Source organism: Triplophysa rosa, linkage group LG22, assembly GCF_024868665.1.
Source record: "Triplophysa rosa linkage group LG22, Trosa_1v2, whole genome shotgun sequence".
In the NCBI taxonomy this organism is placed as follows: domain Eukaryota; kingdom Metazoa; phylum Chordata; class Actinopteri; order Cypriniformes; family Nemacheilidae; genus Triplophysa; species Triplophysa rosa.
In genome coordinates, this window is record NC_079911.1 from 7891376 (window position 1) to 7917360 (window position 25985).

At 36.5% G+C, this 25985-nt stretch overlaps 3 protein-coding genes across 7 annotated transcripts in view; all 3 read left to right on the top strand.

Moving 5' to 3' along the window:
• phf24 (PHD finger protein 24) overlaps positions 1 to 2187 on the top strand; it is a 36599-nt gene extending 34412 nt beyond the window's left edge. For both annotated transcript variants that reach the window (XM_057321770.1, XM_057321771.1), the window contains one exon: positions 190 to 2187. In XM_057321770.1, coding sequence (XP_057177753.1) covers positions 190 to 286 — 97 coding nt within the window. In that variant the 3' untranslated portion in view covers positions 287 to 2187. The remainder of the gene's footprint in view (positions 1 to 189) is intronic.
• A 4402-nt stretch (positions 2188 to 6589) lies between these two features.
• Positions 6590 to 12678, top strand: prkab1a (protein kinase, AMP-activated, beta 1 non-catalytic subunit, a). Of its 4 annotated transcripts, none has more exons than XM_057321777.1 (8): positions 6590 to 6708; positions 8252 to 8467; positions 8553 to 8722; positions 8922 to 9015; positions 9099 to 9213; positions 9317 to 9450; positions 12110 to 12178; positions 12263 to 12678. In XM_057321777.1, the coding sequence occupies exons 2-8, from the start codon at positions 8321 to 8323 to the stop codon at positions 12338 to 12340; spliced, it is 807 nt and encodes a 268-aa protein (XP_057177760.1). In that variant the 5' UTR covers positions 6590 to 6708; positions 8252 to 8320; the 3' UTR covers positions 12341 to 12678. The 4 variants fall into 4 exon arrangements, with proteins under 4 accessions (XP_057177760.1, XP_057177759.1, XP_057177758.1 ...); XM_057321776.1 differs by having other exon boundaries at positions 8317 to 8467; positions 8919 to 9015; XM_057321775.1 differs by having other exon boundaries at positions 8225 to 8467; positions 8919 to 9015; positions 12263 to 12677.
• Positions 12679 to 13468: 790 nt separating this feature from the next.
• Positions 13469 to 16085, top strand: LOC130546489 (phospholipase A2-like). The gene is made up of 4 exons (XM_057321778.1): positions 13469 to 13789; positions 14251 to 14401; positions 15048 to 15181; positions 15265 to 16085. The coding sequence occupies exons 1-4, from the start codon at positions 13741 to 13743 to the stop codon at positions 15381 to 15383; spliced, it is 453 nt and encodes a 150-aa protein (XP_057177761.1). The 5' UTR covers positions 13469 to 13740; the 3' UTR covers positions 15384 to 16085.
• Positions 16086 to 25985: the final 9900 nt, after the last annotated feature.

Here is a 25985-nt window from a genome sequence, read left to right on the forward strand (position 1 = left end):
TTAAAAGTAGACACAGTTATAACAACACAAGAGATGGATTAAAACACCAGGTGGAAACAGGTATGAGTCTCTTTCGTTCACTTGTGATCCGATCGACCAAGCGCAATACCAGGTATTATTAAGGCCTTTGACTATGTGTTGCCTTGCTGAGGCACCAACATTACATTGTGATTCTCTTGTGTATTTTAGACCAGCTACCTGGAACAACTTCCTGAGAGAAAGCGCTATCTACATCCTGGCCGCCAGGCCCAACAGCTCAGCCATGCACATCCATCTGCCTCTCTAACCATTGCCCCATTGCCTGAGATTTCCAGACGGGCTAGAGGGAACTTCCTAGGTCCAGTTTGAAGAGAAACAGGTGCTGAGAACTAAACTCCCGACACCACAAGAGTCAAAGCAAACAGAAAACGGCAACACACTCCAAGACCGTACAAGCCATGAACGGATTCTTCCTCAAATACACGATCTATATCGATAAAACTGTCGCTTTAGAACCATAGCACATCTGTCGCTAGAATTAAGGTTTTAGATGCTGTGTGCTTGTGTTTTTTGTGACCAGATGTTCTGATGAGAAACACTGCAGTTAAAAAAGAGGGATAAAAACACTGTTAAGAGTAAAATGCACCACAGCACCGGTGTTTGCTTCTAGTGTCTTTGGCCTTGTTGTACAGTATTTCAGTTGTGGCTCTAGCCAATCAGCTTGCAGGATCCGATGTAAGATCAGCAGTTGCATCATTGCTTAGTACATTTCATAGTCAAAATCTGAATATAAATGTAGTGAGAATATAGAAGAATTATAGAGAGAGAGATGCTATATATAAACTATATATACGTATACTGTATATTATACAATATACAGTATATATAAATATATATTGTATGTGTATTTATTCCCATATCTTCAAGGTTGGATTATGGTCTGGGCCAATGGGGGCTTGCCAGGTGCCCCACAGCGGTCTGACAAATGAAAACAAGGCTCTGCAAATAAAAAATGATGGTACTATATATAAACAGTGCTTGAACGTGCATTTAACATACTACAGTGCAATTTACATCAGTTACAGTTTTATCAGTAGTTTAAAGGAGTAGTTCACCGTCTCGTCCTGGTTTTGTAATGCCATTAAATGGGTCCAAGGTTTTAGTAAGTAAGCCACTTGACTCCAGGAGGTTAATAAATGTCATCTGAAATGAAATATGTTTGTGAGAGAAAATAACAGCCACCTAATCAAGGCAAGTTCAAATATGGGGGTGTGACGAATCTCATTGGTTCTCGCGTGTCTTGTGACCTATCGTCATATATGTATTCTGCCGTAATGCATATGCTGATTCGACGTACCGCTATGTTTGCATCTTTAGGGAAGACATTTTGCGTTTGCGCAATATGAAATTAGAAGTTTTTAAATGGCTCATTCTTTGTTTTCAAGTATATTTATTTTTACTTAATGTTACAACGAAGAGAAAATAAATCGTAATTGTTTTTAGTGGTGTCATGCATTTTAAGTAGCAACAGTGTAATGTGAAAATTATAAAACAGTGTCTGTGGCGAGAAGGCCTCGTATGACCTTAATCCTTTCTTGCGTATTTTCCAAAAGAACTGTTGTTTTATTTGATGTTTCTTCATCTGATTTATTTAATACCCTATTTGATCTGTAAAAACTGTAACTCCTGTAAATGTGGCATTTCCCAGTGGTTACCTTATAGCTGATGCAAATGTACAATCTTCCAAATAACTCCAATGCTAATTAAAAAGCAACAATTTGTTGATAATCAGGTGTAGAACTTGCTGCCTATATGATACTGACTCAGAGATTTCGTCCTTCCTAACATACTTCCTATCTTCCACATATTTTTGCAATAGATCCATGTTGAATTTGTTCTTAGTTGTGGTGCAGAGGAAAAATTGTCTAATATCTAAACCTTTTTATTGTTTCGCATAAACATGTACACTCCTGTAAAATAGCACCTCGGTTTACACTAAGTATATCAAACTGTATGAGGGGTATGAAGCATCATAACAGTGTTTATATGGTCATATTTACTGTATTTGCTTATGGACAGTAGATGTTGGATTGATCAAGGCAATTATTTCAAGGGACTGTGCAATACTCCGGGTTTTGCTGGTAATGCTGAAAATAAACGCATGATGTTAACTCCAAAAATTACACTGGAACTGTGTGGGCTATGAGTCATTATTGAGAGGATAATGTGGTTTTGATTGTTCGTAGCGTTCAGAGATATCTGTTCTTATGTCTGTATACAGGGTATATGTCAATCACCTATAACCCCCTAGCAACCAACCAAATCTATCGATCCATGCTAAAACTTAAAAGTTTCAGGCAAGGCTTGTCTTGATCATTTTTTCTTTAGCTGATAACACAATATTGCTGATAACATCCAAGGATATGCTCTGTGAGCTATCAAATCTGCCATTTGTACACTGTAAAAATACCCATAAAAACGGAAACATTTCAGAATATGGGACACTAGAAAAATATTGTAAAATAACATTTTTTGTAAAGTAAAATTAAATGTTTTTCATGTTAGTATACGCCTAACAGTTTATTTCTGTAATTTAACAATTCTGTTAAATAAAACAATAAAGAGCTGTAATTTTTTATGGCTGATATGGGCCATTCTACAGAATTGGTGCAAAATAAGAGTTGGAAACATCTTGTAAAAAAAATCCCCAGAAATATGCAAAATGTATAATATCAAAGGTACACATTTCTAGTAATTGTGCAGTTCATTTTCATATTGTAATTTCAGAGAGTTTTGAAAAATTCTTCCTCTCCCCAAATTGTGTCACTACCGAAACAACAATATATAATTTAATAAGAAGGATTATATTTACATATTGAGATTTTGTTTAAATCTACTTTTTAAATATAAATATATTTTTGGCTATTTAAAAAATGTTTCCACATGTAAATCAATAATATTTTCAATTTTAACAATATTTCAAGTGTAATTTATGAGATTTGTTGTATTTTGAATCCCATCTTTCTTTGTAAAAGGCATAAAATTGATCATACCGATTTCAAAGTTATGGATTCATTAGTTTATACATACATTGAACCAAACACCATCATAACATTTTAGTTGATAATTTAATAAACTTATTTTTTTTCATTTGGGCATGAAATTGCCCAAAAGTATTCAGAAAATGGAGTCTGATTTAAGACAATTAACTTATTTTGCATTCATTTGTTTAAATCACAACTAAGCGTCCATTTTTTTCCAGTTATAATTACTGTATTGTACATCTGAGTCATAATGAAAAAAAAAGGTCCTTAAAAAAGGCTGGCATAATTTCTCTATGCAAAATGTTTTGTTCTGTATTCATTAAAGTCGTTTGTCATGACTTTCAATAGAAAAACAATACAAGTGCACTCATGAAGATGATATAGGATTCAACATAAACAATTAAAATTGACCTGCTCTTGAATCGCTTTCATCAACTGACTAATGTCGCGACCGTACAGAGCTCCCGGCGCCGGCATCCTGCCAAACTGTCCTTCTCCTTATCACTTTAAAACTAATGAGTGATGCCATCAACTGCACTGCGATACGTCTTTACCTCCCTGATGTATGACTGCTGATGACACCATCTCTCAAAAACTTGGTGTTGGGGAATATATTGAGTACCAGTAGCTTGCCAATTTGATATGAAAGGATTGGAAATATGTAGACTGTGTTTAAAAGACTATTCTCCAGTCAGGGACAGGGCATTGGTTTTACTTCATAAGCACAGTACACTTGAAATCCATCCTCTGACAGAGACAGAAGCCTGGGAGAAACTAATGCACGAACGCATTCGGCTCCCAGCATCGCAGCTTGAACTCAAAGCTTGAAATTAGAATCCTTTAATAAAACCGTTCCAAATGGCAGTCTGATATTTCCAACAGAATGTCAGATTTAGGACAGGCCCGGGGGACCGTGTGGTGGCAGAGACACTGTGCATTCACAGATGTGTAAAAAGCTCCCTGCCAGGGGGCATTTCTGTCACACCTGCTACTGCAAGTTCCCTCAGCGCTGTGGGCACAACTTTTATTACTTTCATTAGGTCCATCTCCACATGTTCACCAGTGGGGACAATACTTAATTTTGTTAATGCTTGAATTCCCATTAGTAAAAGATAGGCAGTTGGATGCAAGGTGCGTCATGTTTATTTGTTAAGCAATATGAATGTGGCGGAGGTTCTGTGTGTTATACTCAAACATTTCCATCTTAGAAATATTAGAAAAATGTATGAAAAGTCGGCACACCAAAGCTCCAAATATATCAAAAGACTTTTCCAGAATGTGTAACGTTTCGAGCACACAGGCTCTTCATCAGACTTTTCATACGTTTTCATGATGCGATTTGTTTTGGTCGAGCACTCTTTTCAAGTTGATGTCCATAAGTCGTGCATATGTGATATTTTTCTGATATCTGGACTCTATCATCAGGGGTTTAAGTAAAACAGATGATTCAATATTGGTAATACATTCCCTGAAAATGTATATTTCAAGTTTTAACTGAAAATGTCACATCCATAACGCTGGAATTGCCCCTTTGCATTTTTCCAGACATGTTCTTTGTAACGTCATAGCCTTGTCCTACCATACCACATTTTGTATTTTAGATCCAGTTTGTAATTCTACAAAACATACACATCTGATGGAAACACAACCGTGTTAGCTCAGACTCTGGAGGTCTCGCCTGACATCTTTGTCTCTATTTCTGAGCACAGATTTCATGAAATATTCAACGCTTTTTCTTCAGTCATAACGCACTCCCATGACCTCCTTTACCTGTGGCTCTATGACCTCAAAAATACTTCAACCTCAGAGCTGATCATAAATTCAGTGCCATATGGTTCTCTGCCTCACACACAAGCATTTGACACTTCCTCCACAACACTGTTACATCACAATTGCATCAGATCATTTGCCAGACCCATCGAGTCTTTTGGTTCATTCAAATCTGTTAAGATATTGTACAAAATTACATTATTGTGCATACATTGCGATACATTATATTGAAGTTAAGTCATCATTACTATAAAAATCCCAGTGTAATGTAATGTAGCCTTCGCATGAAATTCCAGTAGTGTTATGATTTGCCAACTGAAGGCTGTCTGCCAAAAACAATCCTAACAAAATGATTAAGGCAGCGAGTCTAATGTTTCAAAAGCAGAAATCTCTCTTCTAAAGGAAACTGAGCTTTTCTAAAACTGTGTTATTTAAGGTAGCATCATGAAGGATTGAAGGCCTTTGAGGATCAACATGAAACCTTGAACTCATTTTCCCCTCAGAAAACATTTTGAAGCTTTAAAGCTGTAATGGTTTGATCAAACATATCTCCCAGTTTTCAGTATATATTATTATTTTTCTGTGCATCTCTGTTTGTGTACAAGAAAAACTGTGCAGTCTATAGGATATATACTTGAAGGGAATCACAAATGCAAATTCTGATATTCAAATGCCGCCTGTCATATTGTTTGAGCCTGACACGTGAACACATAGAACAGCAAAGCAAAAGCTATGTAACCCTTTTGCTCTCAGATGTTCCTGCACTCAAAACAGCATTTCTAGAACTGGATGTTTGAGTGGGTGGGTGAGAAAGAGGAGAGAGCGAGCGAGAGAGAGAGAGGTTGGTCTGTAACACTGGCTATGACAGAGGGAAAGCCAGTGGGGGAGTAATTGTACTTCGCATGATGCACAATAAAACTTGAAGACGAGCATTAACAGTAAAAAAATACATATGGACATCTAAATAAAACAGTGTCATTTCTCACACTTATTCATGCTCGCTGTAAAAAGCAACACAAATTCCATTTACATACTCCATTATAGACCATCAGCTGTTTACCATTAAAACCATTACAAATTTTCGCTTTTGTAGTTTAGGTCTTATTTTAATGCCGTTTCATTGGTTCCCATTTGCCAGATAACACCGCACCAATAGAACCCATCACCAATAATAGAACCCATCACCAATAGAGACCCACAGAGACCATAATAAAGTTTCCAATACAAACCTTTTTTTGTGTGTGTTGTTGTTGTTTTTACATGCACAAAGCCACTAAGCCAGTATACATATATTATATATTTGCCTCTGTGTCCTTTGTAGTAGGTGACTTTTGGTGTAAACAGCATTATATTATCTAATATTATAATACTATGTTTGATGCAATCTCTGCACCGCTCTGCCAGCACTTTTTGGTCGGAAAGTCTGTCAATAAATAACTTAATTGTTTTCTATTACAATTTAGTCATTCCATGTTTTTTCTTAGACCTACATCTCACCTTCTTTTTCATGTGGCGGACTGATGGCTAAATGTCTCCATCCAGTGGCAAATAAGAGACATTGCAGACCTTTAAGAAAATAACATGGAACGTTTTGTTTTAAACCCTGCGAAGAAACAAAAAGAAATCTACTATACATTAAAGAACCTCTGCTATATTTTTATCTACACGGGATTGCATGGGCTTTGCCTTCATTACAGCACAGGGTTTGATAAAGCTTTTTGAAACTAGTGGTGGCAATACACGCATGCGCAGAGAAGCCACTGGCAACATACGCATGCGCAGTGGCGCAGCGCGCGACAGGGGGAGTGGCATTAGTATGTTGTGATAAGCATAAGCACCGTGCGTGAAAAAAATGACGATGTAACTGTGATCGAGGACAAGCAGCCGTCCCGCGTATACATTACAGCACAAAAGAGTAAGTCGTGTTACGCACATTAATAACATGTAATAATGATTAGTATACACCGCATACAGTTCTGATTATAGCGCTGGGTGTTCTGCGGCTGGCGGCCACGGGTTTATTAAATGAATGTAACGTATATCGCTTGAACAGTCAGAGCGATTAAAACACATGATGGAAATGATGAAACATTTTGAATAATGTTGTGTGTATCGCTGCATCCCATTATACCAGTGTCAGCTTGCAACTTAAACAGGTCGATTATGTTGCATATCAGGACGATATATCTTCCAGCCATTTGAGCTTGGCTGAAGTTACTGTATTATCTTTACCCTTGAGATGTTTTTGGAAGACGTCTTTGTCAGACTTTATGACCTTGCCTTGCACAGTTTTTTTCTAAACGCACGTAGAAAATTACTGCAATAAAAACTGCGCCCCGAGGTTACAGAGGACGCGAAATGTAGCAATTAAATCAGTAATTAAATAAACGGAGCTGTCAACGGTGTTTTAAAGTCTGGTATGTTGAGTAAGTGGAAACTAGATATATAAATTTCCTCTAGGAAATGTCGGCGCTTGTAACGCAGCACATGAAGAGTATAAAGATATTCAGTGTAATTAGAAAAAGAAGAGCGTGGATTATAGATAAAAGTCCTAAAATTAATAAAAGACTCACTATGCATATATTAAAAAATCAATTTTATTATGAGCAGCTTTTAAACTGTCAGCAACTTTGAGCTAAAATTATTGTAATACAATTGGTAATCAGTTAGCAAAAAACACAGTTTACTACATGTTTACTATAATATAACCTAATCTTTCTGATGGAAGATATAAAACGCTTAAACGTTGTAACTTATACAATTTGAAAATGGGTATCACACGTGAAGACTCACTGAAAATGAAATCAGATTTTGGGGTTTGTATTTTTTTACCCGTCTTCCAACTTTTATTATGTTATTTTAACTACTCCTATGTTGTTTGTGTATTTTAATACCTCTTGGTATGTAGTTTTATATTTTCTGTTTGTGTGTGGTTTTTTCTCTGAATTTATTCTTGTTGTTGTTGATGTTTTTCTGTTGCCTCTTGCCTTTGTTATTAATGAAGCATATTGGAAAAGGGAAGAAAAGAAAGAAAGAGAAAAAACGACTTATAGTGCACTGCTAACAGTTCAAACGTAAAAGCTTTTATTTTGCCGGCTGTCCTACTGGGGTAAAGGACAAGCTTTTAATATGTCCCATTCCTGTTTCAAGAAGAAAAATATCAAGACAAAAAAAGGAAATTATGCACACAAACCATTTCACAGGGTCTTTGAGGGTGCAGATCTACAAAACTGACTAAAGTCACTGTGTCAAGCAAAAGTTGTGTTGAAAAAGGATTTTAATACCATACTAACTGTAGTTATGTTAACTATTTATATTAAAAAAGTAAATTAACCCAATTAAACTCGTACTGTACCGTATATAACAGCAGAAATGTGTATTGAAAGCGTTGCACAGCATTACATAAAAATCTGCATGTTTATTTTACACAGTGCTGTGGGGTTTGTATCTGGTTTCAGATCATTTTTAACCCCCGGCCAGCTGGCCGCTCACCCTCTGTGACCTCTGCTTTGGCTTGTTAAAGCACTATGGGTAACACAAGCAGTGAGAGGGCAGGCATGGGCCAAGAAAAAGCCCACAGGAGGGATAGTCGAGGAACCAAGGAGGGAGATCGTCCCAAAATCCTGATGGACAGCCCTGAAGATGCCGATATGTTTCACGGGGAGGACATTAAAGTAGGTTGCCGTTCTTTTATTGGCTAAATTCATGCTTTCGTGGTTTAGGTAAAGCGTGTGTGCTGATGAAGTGCGCTTTTATTAGGCACCAATAGTAAAAGAAGAGTTTCTTGACTGGACACCAGACTTGGAGACCAGTGACAAGGGTTCTGACCTGGACCGGCCCACTGTGTTTCGATGGACGGGAGCTGGAAAGGAAGTGTTTATTTCGGGCTCCTTTAACAACTGGACCAGCAAGATTCCTTTGATTAGAAGGTGCGTAAATATCTTGGATATTAAATAACGATAACTACTCACAGGTTTTGTGCTAAAGCCATTATAGACCATTTTGTCAACAATTCCTTTCCAGAAGCACCAGAAGAAAGTCATACCGGTTTGAAATGACAAGAGTAAAAAATCATTTTTGGGTAAACTATCACTTTAAAGATGTGTGTGTAACATTGTGATTCAGTAGTCAAAACAACTTTGTGGCCATCGTGGAGTTGCCTGAGGGTGAGCACCAGTATAAGTTCTTCGTGGATGGGCAGTGGACACATGACCCAGCGGAGGTAAATGAGACATCAATTGACATCATCGATTAGCGTGTTTCAAACAAATGAGGAACACAACATTGACACGTTCTTCTCCTCAGCCTGTGGTGACCAACCAGCTTGGCACGGTTAACAACATCATCCAGGTGAAGACGACAGACTTTGAGGTGTTTGATGCTCTGATGGTGGATTCACAGAAATGCTCGGACATATCAGGTTTGAACATAATGACTTCAAATACGCAGTCAAAAATGCATTGAAATGCACAATATACTCTAAAATCGTCTGTTGTTGTGACCTATTGTGCCTGTGATTCCAGACCTGTCCAGCTCTCCTCCTGGACCGTATCATCAGGACGCTTACGTACCCAAACAGGAAGAGAAATTCAAATCTCTTCCGATTCTACCGCCTCATCTCCTACAGGTCATTCTCAACAAGGATACGGGCATCTCGGTGAGGACTCTCTCCACAAAAACTCTCTCCCCAAAATGATTTGGTTTTCAAGCTGCGTGTCTTTGATTTGTGTTACACGGCTAACCTGCACAGGGGTTTTTATCTTGCAGTCATCTAAAGATTTTTGCAACGCCGGCAGTGTGTTTTCTTGCTTTGGGAAACTGTAGAACATTGGTTGAATTCCTTTTCGTTTTATCGATTTGAAACACACTCTGAAACTCAATGAGATTTTACATTCATAACCTGAATAATTTAGAATAATATTTAGATAAGAAAGTAACAGAGGTGGTAACATTTTTGCATTTGCCAGACACTGTTATTCAGAGTGACTTTAGGTGGAGGAGAGGTATTTGTTTTGGGGTCGTTGGGCTAGTTTTGATTGGCCATTGGACTGGTTTGTTACGCAACCCTGGCACAAACCCTGCATATTACTCAAAAAAAAATGCAGGTTAGAAAGAGAAAAGTAAGTGTTAGTATTAGAAGATGTGATTTTCCTTCTGAAACAGAAGAAAACAGTACAGTTTCATATCTGGTTGTTGACAAATAAACGCCTTGTGGTGTGACAGCAAAAATGTAGAAAAAAAACGAACAATGACGATAAATCTCTCATATGCTATTTTGTATTATAGGCTTAAAGTCCCCGTGAACCGGAAGATGCGATCGTTTTTACTTCCGTATTCTGACACATTTCCGAGTGAAAAGGAATTTCAAAGGAGAAAATTAGCGGGCGTGGCTTGTGTTTTTCACTGCGAATTGATTGGATGTGTAAAACAGCTGTTGCATTGATTTTGAAATGAAACTGGCAGCAGACTGACAGCTGAAGGGGAGGAGTTAACGGATGCTCCGGCCAAGCCGTCTAATTTACGCCATTTCAGATGGATAGTCATTTCAGAACGAAAATGCATTTTCAGATTTTAACCCAAGATTATGAGGGCACATGAATTTATAAATGGAACGACCCACATTGATAAGCTATTTAATAAACGTTGCAATATTTCATGAAAAAAGAAGAATTGTCACTTTTAATTTCGCTGATGCTGTGTCTGAAACCGTTCCCTCGCTCAGTCCTTCACTATTCCCTATATAGCGAATGACATTTGAGTCCACTATATGGGGAAGAAGTGAATGAAAATGAGACACTGACGTAATATAACCTGCGTCTGACAGTGCTGTCGCGGACATTCGACATAACGGTTATCTTACACCTGTGTGGCTTCATGGAATACTTAAAATGGTAAAGTTCATTTTCACCTTATTTGTCACGTTTTTGTATTAGTTTTTAATAAAGAGAACAAAACTGTTTGCCTCGTTTATTTACTTCAACGTTTAATACAATTATTTCATATATTTAAAATAAAGCACCACTGTCTATAACATTCATTTAATCTGTTTATTCTCAAAAACACGAAAATAACTGTCAACAAGAACAAACACAAGTGTATAAACGTGCATTTGGGACATTGACGGCCACTCTACTCCAGCTGATTCTAATCAAGCGGTCGTCCTGTGTTGTATGATGGGAAATAGTGAGTAAGCCATCGAATGTACACTCAAAATCAGAGTGCATTGTGGGTAAAAAAGAGTGAACGAATGTGGGGATTGAAGTAGTTCACTCAGGTTTCAGACACCACTACAAAATCGCGGAAAGACGATGTAGTGCACTATATAGGAGATAGGGAGGGGTTTCAGACACAGCCTGGGACCCTAAAGTCCCCATGAACCGGAAGTTGTGATCGTTTTTACCTTCGTATTTTGATGCATTTCCGAGTGAAATGGAATTTTGAATGAGAAAAGTAGTGGCCGTGGCTTGCGTTTTTCACCACGATTTGATAGGATGTGCAAAAACTGCCGTTGCATTTTGAAATGGAACTGGCAGCAGACTGACATTTGAAGGGGAGGAGTTAACGGATGCTCCGCCCAAGCCGTCTGACATACAGATGGATAGTCATCACAGGGCGGAAGTGCATTTTCAGATTTTAACCCAAGATCATGAGGGCACATGAATTTAAAAAAGGGAACGACCCACATTGATACGCTATTTACAATAAACGCTGCAATATTTCAAGGAAAAATAAGCATTGTAATTTTTAATCTTACTCTGCCTGTAATATAAATATTAATAATATTAAATAATATATTATTAACCGTTTGTTTTCAAATTTTTTTGCTATGTCACATCTTAGGACACAATGGTATATTTTTCAACTACCCATCGATTGTTAGACATAGATATGTTTATAGTGTAACTACACATTATAGTCACACCCTAGGCTACTTTTCTGACATGTATACACACATTTTCTCATACTTTTGCATTTGACTAAAAATGTGCATGTGTGGTCCCATGCATGGTGCATAAAGTCACTTCAAAGAAATTGACACATAAAACATTTGGTATTACCATAAAAGTTATAATCAATAATTATGCTATTGTTATTGCATTCAGTCATATTGAGTGAATTTTTATACCTCAGCTAACCAACTTCACAGAACATAACGAAACATTATTGATTACAGCAATTATATTTAATCTTTTGCATTGTCTTACTTTGTCATTTGCATATTTCACTGTAAAACACAATAAAGATGTCAGCATCAATCTGAATGAGTTCTCCAGTACTGCACAGATTAAGAAAAATGTACATTTGTTTCCCAACAGTGTGATCCAGCTTTACTTCCCGAGCCCAACCACGTCATGCTTAATCACCTGTATGCTCTGTCCATTAAGGTAAGAAACAGCTGAAAGAGAACAAGCAGTATTGATTTTTTAGTCTATTCTGATGAATCTATATCTCCTCCGGCTCTCTGACAGGATGGCGTAATGGTTCTGAGTGCAACCCATCGTTATAAGAAGAAATATGTCACAACTCTGCTGTACAAGCCAATCTGATCTCCGTCTGCTCGTCTGAGAAAACCGACCAATTTCAAATGCTACGAGTATTTTAGCTTTGTTTAGTTTAGTTTTGCTCTGTCTATATAGTGTGTATTATTGTAAATAGAGATGTACAGAGATGCACTTTAGAAATCGGTATATTTCTGAATATAAGCTAACCAGAAACACACAAATGGCTTTGGAGATAATATATCAGTCAGTTAATCTTTTAGATGTTTGTACGCTTTTTGTAAATGGTGCTTATTTTAGAGGCCAAAAGACCATGTTCTGAACTTTTTTTTTACTGAAAAGGGAATAATTCGCCCAAAAATGAAATATCCGTCATCATTTACTCACCCTCAGATTGTTCCAAACCTGTATAAATCTCTTTGTTCTGCTGAACGCAAAGGAAGATATTCTGAAGAATGTCGGTAACGAAAAAGGTCTCATCCCCCATTGAATCCCATAGTATTTATTTTCCCTACTATGGCAGTAAATGGGGATGAGATCTGTTTGGTTACCGACATTCTTCAGAATGTCTTCCTTTGCGTTCAGCAGAACAAAGAGATTTATACAGTTTTGGAACAATCTGAGGGTGAGTAAATGATGAGTCATTTTTGGGTGAACTATCCCTTTAAGTTGATCATAAAGCAGCACAAAGCAGAATAGATTTAGATGTTCTTGAATGAATGTAAAATTATGTAGAAAAGCATAACTTGTATTTTGTTTCTTTTAGTGTTTATTTTGACATGCTTATGTAGATAAATATGAACATGAATACATATTAGGAAGCACATTGAGCTTTAAGGCATCTTTTTTTAGGACCAAATATAGAAACATTACAGAAGAACTGCTGAGAAAACCTTTGTTTGTGACTTTGACCATTCAATTTTTTCCTATCAGTGTTAGTTAGTTTATTTTGCATTTCTTTATTACATTTGTAGTCACACCGCAAATACACTGAACAATAGCAACCACAAAACCGCATCATTCTGTCTTCTGTAATCTGTGAAATAAAACAATAACAACACAAACGTTTTTGAAATGTGTTCACTCACTTCTAACCGTCTGTTTTGTGAACACACATTGAAAGATCACACTCGTGTCCTTCAAAATGTTTTGAATTTGTGGTATGAAAATCTCACCATGCCTTCATCTTTAAAGCTTTGAATTTTCCCATGCGACTGCATAGACTTAGACTGCATAGACTGCATAGAAAAACAATTCTAACGATGCATTTCATAAGCACATATTTTACAGGTAGAGCCGAGCGTGGGAATTGGCATGCATCTGTACATGTGTGTTCTGAAATGTGCACAGTCGAAGTTTATCTTCAAGTGTCACGTGTATCAAGGCTGTGGGGATTGCATAAAATGCAAGCAGGGTCAGGTGGATCGTAGACCACTGCGCCAAAGACCATGAATGCCCTCAGCGCTGTGCTTCTGCTAGCCATCGGACTCAGTTTGGGTGAGTAACATATTTAAGTCCTCAAGACCTTCAGGAAGAACTAGAAGACCATCAGGGTATAGCACCACTAACGTGTATGTAAAAGGATCATATATTATTCATAGCGTATTAGTTCATGTTAGCAATTGCATTAACTATGTTGTGTTAAAGGAGTAGTTCACTTCAAAATTTGTCCCCAATGACTTTCCATAGCAGGAATAAAAATGACAATGGAAAGTGAATGGGGGCAAATTTCGAAATGAACTACTCCTTTAATAAATTAGATTTTCTTTTGTTTTCTTGATTTTGTGAGACGTTCTTCAAAAGGTAACTAAAACGTGTTACCTATGTTTAGCTCGGGGTTAATTCTTTATTGCATAATTAATTCTTTTGATATTTATCTTTGATTACTCGTATGTCAAACGATGTATTTCTCTACTTTATTAATACTAAAATAATTATTTGTTGATTATGCATTTTAGCTGAGGCTTTTCCTGATGATAGAGCTGTATGGCAGCTGAGAGAGATGATTCTCTGCACTGTGCCGGACAGCAGGCCTATTCTGGACTATGCTGACTACGGCTGCTATTGTGGTTTGGGTGGGTCTGGTACACCTGTGGATGAGTTGGATAGGTCAGACGTGAATACCACAAAAAGTCTATATTCATATTTATGTTTTCACACATACGGTGTCAGCATAAAGAATTTAAGACATGTCTTTAAGAAGTCAAATTTAAAAATGTGAACTTCATTTTAAAGCTCAAGAATTCTTTTGCCTCCCTAAGCATAGCGCTAGCAATAGAGCATGACGCTAGCAATGCCAAGGTCATGGGTACGATCCCAGGGATTGCACATTCTCAGAAACAAATATAATTGAATGTTAGTAGCTTTGGATAAAAGCGTCTGCCAAATGCATAAATGTAAATGTTTTAATTTCAACTATTGATAGCAATAAAAATTCAAATAGACTTGGGTAAAAATGTATTCAAAAGTATTTGGGTACTTAGTTGACAAACGTATTGGGATATGTCATATGAATATAATGTGCTGACCTGTAGTTAAGCTTCTATAGGACACCTGTTTGAATTTCATGGCAACCTCGTAAATCTGTTTAAAATGACAAAAGTAATTTGAAGGATTTCTTAGAAAATTCAAGTTAAAAATGCAATAAAAGGTCATAGTCCAAATATGTTTTGGGCCACTTTCCATGTCACATGATCAGGTTTACTTGTAAAGATTAGACAATCTTTGTTCGTTTCACATTTCATTATGTTCACAGATGCTGTGAAGTGCATGACAAATGCTACAGACAGGCCAAACAGCATGACAAATGTGTGCCCATAGTGGACAACCCATACACCATGTCCTATTTGTTCAGCTGTGACAAATCATCCCAGAAAATCACTTGCAGCAGTGATTTATGATTTTACTCATTCCTTTTGAGTATATGCAGAATCCTTAAAAAAAGTGAAAACTTTCTCTTTTTAACTCAACAGGTGACAACAACGAGTGTGCAATGTTCATCTGTGACTGTGACAAGAAAGCAGCTGAATGCTTTGCGGAAGCGCCCTACAATAAAGAGAATGTGCGCCTTCCCAGTGACCGCTGCAAATAAAGTTTTGTTTCAGGCATTTATCCTCTATATACCACTTTTCTGTATATATTTTTGTATGCGATGAAACATGTTATATCAAAAAGTTAAATTAGGAGTCCGTTATAAAAGGTACTATAACATTCTAGACCATTAACACATACGTTTTGATACAACTATCCACACCATTTTTGTGTTTTAAAATGAATGTTATATTTGCAATACTGTGGTAATGTTTTGTGTTTAGTGGCAGTGATGGGGTTAAATCCTAGTTCAACAAGGCGTGTGAATGTTTCATTATTCACTAGATATGATGCATGTAGGATTTTCTTATTGACGTAAATGGTGAATAGAGTCACAAATGAGCCTGCAGAACAAATATGTGAGCTCATTAAATTAAAACTAATAGCACAAATGTAATTGGTTTTGGGATCAAAATACTTATGAATGGATGTTATTTATCATGATGACACTGATGCCATTTAGAAAAAAGTTAAACTACTACAACAATTTTAAACCTCATATCACTAAAGAAGTTTGGTATTTAAACATCATTTGCTTTCGTTTTGTTTATTATATTTCATTATATTTTAGAATGTCGTGAATCATGTATAACTTTGAAGGGATAGTTCAACCCAAAATGAAAATTCTGTCATCACTTAGTCACTCTCTTGTCATTTCAAACCTGTATGACTTTCTTTCTTTTGCAGAACACATGAGAAGATATTTTGAAGAATGTTAGTAACCGAACAACAATGGTACCCATTGACTTGCATTGGTTTTGCAATAGAAGTGAATGGGTACTGCCGTTGTTTAGCTACCAACATTTTTCATAGTATCTTCTTTTGTGTTCTGCAGAAGAAAGTCAGCCATACAGGTTTGAAGAGTAAATGATGACAGATTTTTTTATTTTTATAAAACAATAATGCTTTAAAACAAAACAAATGAACGTATGTGAATTATATCTGACCAAAATAAAATTAAAAGCTCATTGAGGCAGTTATTAACTTCAATATAAGTTTTGCAAAGAAATTCCGACAAATTTACAATTTGCAGTAAACCTGATTTTAAACAGATAAGCCTTTAAAAGTTTGTAAGATTGTGTAAACAAATTAGTCCTTATGCCTATAATGTATTACTGAATATTTTGTATATTACATATAATATTTTGTAAATTTGTCTTTTATATTAGATCAAAGATTATTTATTAAAATAGTGTACTTTTTTAGCAAATGCTTTTAACTTTTAGATTTTATTTTGTTTCACAGCACAACACCAACACCAACAGAAAATAAACAGAAAAATCGACAACATTTTGGGATCTGGTGAGCTCTGATTGTCTAGTTCTACTTTGTGTAAACTTTTTTTTACCAATTTAAGGGAGAGTGGTGCAATTGCACTTCTATGACTGTTTTAGAAATAACATTGAGTAAAATAATGAAATGAGTTATTTTGGCAAATTGTCATTTAATTCACTTCCTCATTATTAGCGTGACTGGAACACACAGGTATGCAGAACTTGTCTTAAAATGTTCTAGAGCAGCAGCAAGTACAGACACAGGCGAGGTCTTTAAAAGCAGGAATGTTTAGATTTGCAGTATCTTTTGTTTGCTGGTATGTTAATATGTATCTGTAATGCTAATAGGTTAATTCGGTGGGAAAAAGTGTCTGCCAAGAACATAGTGTAATTGAAGTCAGCTGTGAGTCACGCTTAAAGTAGACAGTTTAAATCTGTTTTTAAACATTATTTTAATCTTTTTTCTAAAATCAGGTCAGTAGGTCTGTTAAAAATGTCCTGTAACTGAACTTTGTTTGTAAAACACTGGGCATCACAGGTAGAGGCAGAAATTCACAATTAAGTTTAAACTTTGCATGCTGCTTTTCATAGTGTATTCTGTGGAGACATTTTGAGGTTATTTTTAGGATTGAATTATTTTCCTAAAGAAGTATTGTAATTAAAATGTCCACCACTAGGAGTCGCCTTAGTGTTTCGAATTCAATATTTACCTCTGCATGAAAGAAAATAATGTGTTTGTGTAAGAAGAATATAATGAAATTAATTTAGAACAAAATAATGTCATTAAAGTTTTAATTTAGTTGTGTAGTTATGTGTTGTTTTGTAATGGGGTATACTGTAAAAGTTGTCTTTCAAAAATGTAGCCTACTTTATTTCAGGAAGAAATTAAGTGTGTCGGTATCATGACAACAGACAAATGTTTAAGAGATTTTTAAGGGATTTGTCATTTGTCAAGGTTTTTTATGATAAAGGAGATACTATGTACTGTAACTGTTCTCTAATACTCATGGGGTTCATTGATTCAAAATTATTTCTTTGGCTGATTGGGTGAGTTCACACATCTGAGATTTACAAAACAAAATCAAGATGACAGAAACGTGTTATGACGTATTGTGGCCTAATGGTCTGTTCTCAAAAAATAAAATAAAAAAGCATTTAAATCAAACATCTCCAAAATTATAGAACATGTCCTATACATTTTGATAAGGGCTAGCTTTCATCAATTACTGATATATGTTGGTGAGGCTTTTTGACTACACAAATTGTTGTATATTCTCAATTCTCAATGGAAGTTGTGCAACTGTGAATGTAATTGTTTGTTACCCCAAATAATACCAGATTTAAAAAAAATCTATGCAACTCTTAAAGCGGTCATGTGACACGGCTAAAACAAATATTATCGTTTGTTTTAGATGTAATGCAATGTGTATGCACGATTTAAGGGTCAAAACGCGGTATTTTCCACATACCGTGCGTGTTTGTATCTCCTCTTTGCCCCGCCTCTCCAGATTTTTTACAAAGCTCATGGCTCTGAAAAGAGGTGTGCTATGATTGCCCAGTTAACCAGTGCGTAGTGATTGGTCGAATACTGCAAGCGTGTGATGGAAATGTGACGCCTCTTACCATATTTGGTACATCGGGTTCAAAGCAATTGTACTGACAGGTACACCCACCTTACTTGAGTATACATTTGGGCGGTCTTAGTCAAATCATACCACGAACTGACGTAGATTTGTGGGGGTGTGGTTACAGGAGGCGTTTCAGGCAGGTCTGGGTGAGCATTCGCTTTCAGACAGAATGCATCTTTTGTTCCGATACTTTAATTTTTGCAATTTTACGTGTCTAATACATGCATGGGCAGCTTATAACACACCAAAGACACAGAAAAACACGTGTTCGGCCATATGACCCCTTTAACAAAAGTCATTTAAAGATATAAACCTAAATATTTTAAAGTAGCATATATTGCAAGATATAACAAAACAAAAGATATACTGTATCAATTCCATGCATTAAACATTTGAACCTCAAACCAATATACATTCAAAATCAAATACTAGTAGGTCTTTGTTAGCCTACCTTTAAGGATTATAAACCTTGTATGATTGTTTACTAGCTTGCAATCCAGTGGCGCCAATCAAAAAATAAGTCATGTGTTGTATTTGCTGTTGTCAGGGAGACAAACAACAACTGTTGTCCTAGGCCTAAAATTGAGCTATCCATAAATTAATTTCCCCCATGAATTTTATAAATGGACAGGCCATACCATAACTACCCTGACATTTAAAAGAATAAAACTATATAAATAACTCTTTTAAATGCGTCAGTGACATTCCAAAGCTGGGTGAACGTATGAGTTTGTAATATGAAAGGTGGGAGGATGCCTCTCTCACAGAATACTGAATTGATATCGTCCCATAACAAAGCAGAAGGTGAGGCAAAATATAACAGAGGAAAAATGTGTTCCCTAGCAACGGCCTCTGAGTCAATGTGACTCTTCTTCAGTTTGGCCATCAGCAAATATCAACTCTTGTGTTCAAACAGGAATATGCGTCGTCTTATTCATCATGATTATAATTAAAAAACTAATAATAGAAATAAATTGCATTTCTGTATAATAAACATTGTTAATGAAAAATATAGATAAAAATAGTTTTAATTTCTACATGAATACATTGATCATAACAATAAGGTAAGGGGGAATCCAATAAGAATGTACAGAGTCATGTAATGGCGCACAAATACACCCACAAAAGAGGTTCTGATAGGACTTTGAAATGTGCAGTTTTGCTACAGGTTGCGCCAACACATCCTCACTCCCAACTCGTCCCATATTTACGCTCGGTCAGCGCCCTTCGGCGCCACTTTTGAACGCGCAGGGTACCTCTTCGGCATCGTTTTTCGACGTGAAGGGCACGCGAATTTCACCGTCATTATGAAAATGTATATTAGATATAATTTGCAATGATGATGTTTCGGGTTTAATTTAAGTTTAATGGCCAGGATAATTGTGTTTACATGACACTATTCAGACAGTTTGAGCAAGTAATGTAACAGTTTATTTACCGTAATATAAAACACATAATACAAGCAGTCACAATGTCGGTCAAAAATACAGATATTCCAAGGGTACCAACGCGAAACGATCGATTTGTATGAGGAACAGAACAGATTCGAAAGCGATCACCGTCTGCCGTAAATCTCAAATCCAGTGAAGAACGACGATCAAAATTTGCCGCCAGAGGAAGTTACGTCAGCTTCGATGCCATTGGCTCTCCCGTGTCTCGTGACCGATCGCGTCATTTCGTTGGCTTTGAACGTGAAACTGTATTGGCTCCCGCAATCGACTGCATCTAGCTGTTCCGGTTTATCTTTTGAATGGGAGCCGACTTCATGCATTCACGGACACGCACGGCATCTTCATGTAAAGTTATCGTACGGCTTTGGTGCAAAAAGGTCTTCGTAACGAGTTGTTTGTTATATTTTGTAATGCTTTTGGTCAGTTTGTGCAATAAATACCTGTGACTGTACTTTTATTCGCGTGCTGTGTTTTATATGACTGAGAAGTGGTCAGGTTTAGGGTGAGGGTGGGGTTAGGTGCTACAAAATATTAAAACCATAAATAATTATGAAATGCTAAGAATTGCACGCATGTCGGTCTGGAGCATTTAGAAAACAGCAACGCAGTTCCCTTTTCGTCGAATAACGACTCCTAAGGGGTACCCTGCGCGTTCAAAAGTGATGCCGTGGGGCGCTGACCGTGTGTAAATATGTGACGAGTCGGGAGTGAGAACGTCAATAATAGATACAGTACGTGTTCGGTGCAAATGCAGTGGACCTCAATATTTTAACTTGCCTTATTTTAAATAGTTTTGATGTCTTGTTCATTATTAATGTCCTCTTTATTAATATATAACTTGTTTTATGCTCTGGCGCCGTGTAACATTATTAACCTTTTTGTTTGGTAAAGTATCGTTTCTGACAATGTGTTCTACTTTCTGCAGCGCTGCGCAAACTGACCGCCTTGTGACATTGAAGTACCGCGAGACTACTGTTATGAATCGCTCTCGCGATACTTCGATGTCATACTCCCATTGGACTGCGCAGCGCCGCTTAAAGCCGTTCACACTGCTGCCACGGTCACGGAAAGAGCACGTGCTTGTGTTGGCAAGTGTATTACAGTTACTTTAATAACACATTTTCACAGCACAGCGCTATTTTAGCTCGTCCGAGACCCGGTGAAACTGGACTGCGGGTGGTTGTGGTATAAATAGGCTTTTGTGCTGAAGTACCATGTGCACAGGTGGCGCGAATTCACCCATGTTTGCTGTCATCAGCATGTGAGTAACGTTACTTGTTAAACTACTAGGACATTGGATGTCAACAGGACTAAATAATAGTTTATGCGCCAGAGAACATAGCCTACAGGACAGGACACACCAAGAAAAAAGAGCCCGCTTCACTATTTCTTTCCTTTTCAGTTTCAGGGTCAATAATAACAAAGCGCTGAATTCACACGTGGTATCGAATTACGAGCCTCACCACCAGAGACGGTTTGTTTTCATAGAAATGCGCACGAGAAGTCTCTTTCGGGGAATCTCGATTACTAAGAACAAAATGTCTAGGAAAAGTGCCTTAAGCCTTTGGGAAATTTGGCGAAACGTTAGGGAACATCCTCAGCATTTCAACTGAAAACACCTGTAATATCATTAACGATATTATCTCCAAACATTGTTTTCTCAAAGACAACTTAATATTTCATGATGTTAGCTTCAGGCTAGGGTTTAGTTGGCAGATCTGTATTTCACATAATGAGAAGTGATAACGGTTGGTTAACAGTTTGTTGGTAAGAATGTGCAGCCATTGGTGGAGGCCTACAGCTATGACATCATAAATATAAGTTATTGGTTACATTCAGCCCACTCACAAACAGACCTGGCTTGCTTTTGACATAATTATAAGAAATGTAGGCTGGTTTGAAATGAAGACACCTTAGAAATAATTAGAAACTCCTAGGAATGCAGTCACGTGAGAAACTCCCAAGAACATTCCAGCCTTGAGAACAAGAACATTCAACTCTGCTTGCTTCAAACCACTGGGATAAACAAACCAAGGCTGGAGTTAACAAAAAAAAGGCTTTCCCCACCTTTCATTAGCCTGTAACTCGATTCACACCATTCGTACATGAACCCTAGTCACCCAATGTTGCTTTATCTCTGGTGGATTGGTCCTAACAATGGTTCCCCTGTCCCATGTAGTACAGAGGAGTGACCCGTGATCAACAAAATGATACCAAAATGTGGTTCAAATCTCCATTTCATCGCATTTATTCAATGTCCAGCTACAATATTGCTTAATGATAAATCTGTCAGATACAGAAAATGTATATGTTGCTTACACCACATTTTTTTCACATGTTTGTCCAGGGTTTTCATTTGCAAGTGCACTGTGACCGGTGGATATCAAGTCAACAAATCAACAAAATGCTTCAAAATGCCATGAACCAGATGTACCACAAAAGTATGTACAATTTGTTACCTTCAGTCAAAGTCTTTGACAGCCATATGATAAATTTGTACATCACCACTGTCCGTCTGAAACATCAAATCTCCGATTTCTCAGTTTTTCAGGAAATGGAAAAAAACACTTACTTGTTAAATACTGTGTTGTCAAAGTTGACAGGCACTTTTAATACTTTTAATTGGTTAGATATTTGCAAAACCCAGTGACAAGCATAAAGTGTGATTTAAAATAATGATTTATGGCAAACAAGATCACGAAATATGGAGATACAATGTTTCAGAAGGACAGAAGCGATATGATAGAATTGGCTGGGACCAGCTATAACACATCTCAAATCAACCATTTGTACTTTGTAGTCAAGAAGAAAGTGACAAATCAAATACAAAGCCACCATGGGATGCTTCAATCCATACAAGATCCTTCGATCTGGGTTCAAGCCTCAACACATCTCTGTAATTATTGGTGCTTGCACATACTTCGTGTTGAGGCTTGAACACGGACTAAAGGATCTTGTAAATGTTTTTTTTTTTACATTAATACATCAGAAAGAAACTTTTATCCAAAGCAACTTGCATATTTGATCAAACCTAAGACCCTGTACTGCTACTGTAAAAATTTTTTTTCCAGTTGTGCTATAAGCAATAAAGATTAAAACTAGCAGTAGAAGACCTATTTTGTGTAAGGTACTGGGAGCTTATGTCGCTTTTAGCTATAAGGATTATATGAAGGTTTATGTTGGTTATCGTAACTGTACAATGAGGGCTGAGATAGGAAAAGAGAAACTGTGGATGCCTAACATGTTTTAGATATATATTATTGATGCTTGCTAAGGCTTGCATCACTCCTTGCGACCGTTCAGGGGTAGAGATTTAAACAAACAAAGTATGAAACTCCAGGGTGTAACTCAAACCATTTTTGGACGTGTATGCTTGTGAATAAATGATACCTAAATCCTGCAGTTTGTTGAGGGGGAGCAAAATATCTAGGGACCAGATTATCATAAATACTTGTAATGAGGCTTTTGTCCACTTGGGCCAGTAAGCAACCCAGAAAACCTAACAACACTTGTACAGAAAAGAAAACTTGGAACACTTTAGTGACAACATTTCAATGCCCTGCTTTTATTTAGCACAACATCCGTAGTTTTATGATGAAGAATTCTATATAGGCAAGCCACACCTGTTGTTTGCTTACAGTTTGTTCATAACATGATCTGCCTCCTTTCAAAGTTTTTTCTTCATTCTGTTACAGCCACCTTTGGCTTGCTATTGTATCTATTGTATGATTTTCTGTTAGGATGTTTTGAAACAATATTAACTGTGAAAAACGACTTGACTTAACTTGCTAGCAGGACATGATGTAATGTTTTGTATAACGTGTCTAAGAAATCAGTTACACACAATGAGTGTATGTTGATGTTTGCAGTTAGAAATTAATTCTGTGCTGTCGGGCATGAGGATCAGCTGGTGCAAAGATGTCATATGAATATGAGTCATATCATGCTCAGTTGTGAGAGGCATAATATGAGATGTTTTTTTGCACCTTTGACCTTCCTCCCTAAATCCACAAATCCCTTTTGTGTGTGGGTGTTACTTTAACAACAGGCAATTTTATGTTTCATGGTTTGACATTCTTTATCGTTTATTGTTTACTATTTATCTTTTCTCTTTTTAAATGGCTCGCTGTTTAAGTTTTTTTATATTGCTTTACCCTTGTTCAAATCTCAGACGTTCAATCCTACAGTATACTGTTATAGAATATTACATTTTAAGCGATATATAACATAAATTGGTTGTATATTTATTGTGTGAAATAAATTATATCGATTTATATGGATTACAGATGTTACACTCATATTCAGACATTCAACAGATTTAGACAACAATAGTTGTTTATAATTTTATCAAGTTAGTTTAATTCTTTAAGAAGAGACAAAATGGTCAGGTAAGTGCAAAGATCAAATTAAATATGAGATTTGATGAAATTATTTTTATTTAAAATATTTTATTATGGACAAATAAGTTGTTATTTTGCCAAATTTAGCCCAAAATGTAATATTTTATTTTTTTGAGTATTAAAATGATAGCTATGAAATTAGGTGGGTGATTCTCACGAAATCATGGTGTCAAGATGTCAAACACGATTCTCTTAAAAACACTTGCATCAACACATTTCCTTTTAATTCATTAAAAACAAGGTGTTACATGTTTAAAAGCATCAATTTCAAAACTTTTACTGACAGTTTAACACAAATTGCAACATTTTTTACAAAAAAGCCTTAAAAATTCTCATTACTGTAACCATAACTGTCGATCCCATAGCGTGGTTTGCTAAAAAAAAGCAAAGCCATGATGCCTAAGCAAGTTTTTATTAATCATACATAATATATTCTAATCTAATTGTTTTTTCAGAATATTTGAATTTACTATGTTTAAATTACAACGTATAATGCCTTAAGACAAAGCTTGACGTTACGTTGATAAGAATTTCAGCAGAAATAAAGCATAATATACATAAATAATGAATTCCTATTTCCTATGTTATAAGTAAGCTTTGTGCAAGGTAGAGAACACAAGTATGTTTATATATTTTTGTGTTAACATATTATATGTTTTATCATTAAGATCTTTACTGCCACGATGTTTTAGTGGTTTTGTGAGAATGACTCAGCCTTGGCTATATGAGATGTGCTAAAAAGACATATGTCACTGATGAATACACTGTTGCACTCTTGATGGAAAATTAAATGAACTAGTAAGGGTGTGAAAAGTATGTTTTATGAGAGTTTATTGTCTAAGTTCACAGCGTCAGGAAACGCCATATAAGGGACTGTGCGTTAATTTTGTATGGGGGTAGAATGAAGCGGTTGATACAGGTTGCTCGGAGATGGAACAGGTTCGCTTTTGACATCATTACCAATATAAACTGGTTGGGAGGGGAGACACCTTGAGAATTCATGAATCGCATCCGATGACGAAGGAGAGAATGAATGACAGGCTCCCACAGATGTGAGAGCATTCCACAGTGCCCATCTCACTCCCACAGACTGAACAGATCATGAAACATATCATGAAATCAGGTCTGGAGTTCAGGCAGGTGGAGAAATGAGTGAGAATGAGTCTTTCCCCACCTTATCTCATCTCTCAATTTCACGCCATCGGCATGAAACCTCTTACTCCGGTGCCTGCAGTATCTGTTTACGTAATTATTGCTTCAGCCCGGGTGGGCTGGCCCCACAAGGGATTCCCTGTATCTTTCATAGCATGTAGGAGAGGAAAAAGGTATTTTTCAGGTTCTCCTCGACTGCATTTGAAGACCATATTTAGGTTTATGTAGCTCTTTTATGTTATATAATGTGATTTTGAGGGGAAATGAATTAAATACTTAATATTGAGTATTAACCCAGGTGAAAGAAAAGTGCACTTAAATATACTTCTATTTCTATTTTCACACACAAATGTTGTACCTAATATACAAAAAATACTCTTAAGTTTAAGTTAAATACTACTTTTTAAGTTAAACGCAACAAGATCTAAGTGTACTCAACTGTGCTAGGCACCATGAATAGCATTACTAAAGTTTGTACTTAAAGTGATAGTTCACCCAAAAATGAAAATTCTGTCATTATTTCAAACCTTTATGACTTTCTTTCATTCGCAGAATAGATATTTCAAAGAAAGTTGGTAACCGAACAGCACTGTACCCCGTTCACTGTAACCGATGCAAGTGAATTGGGGTCAGTTATCAACATTCTTCAAAATATCTTCTTTTGTGTTCTGCGGAAGAAAGTCATAAAGGTTTGAAAT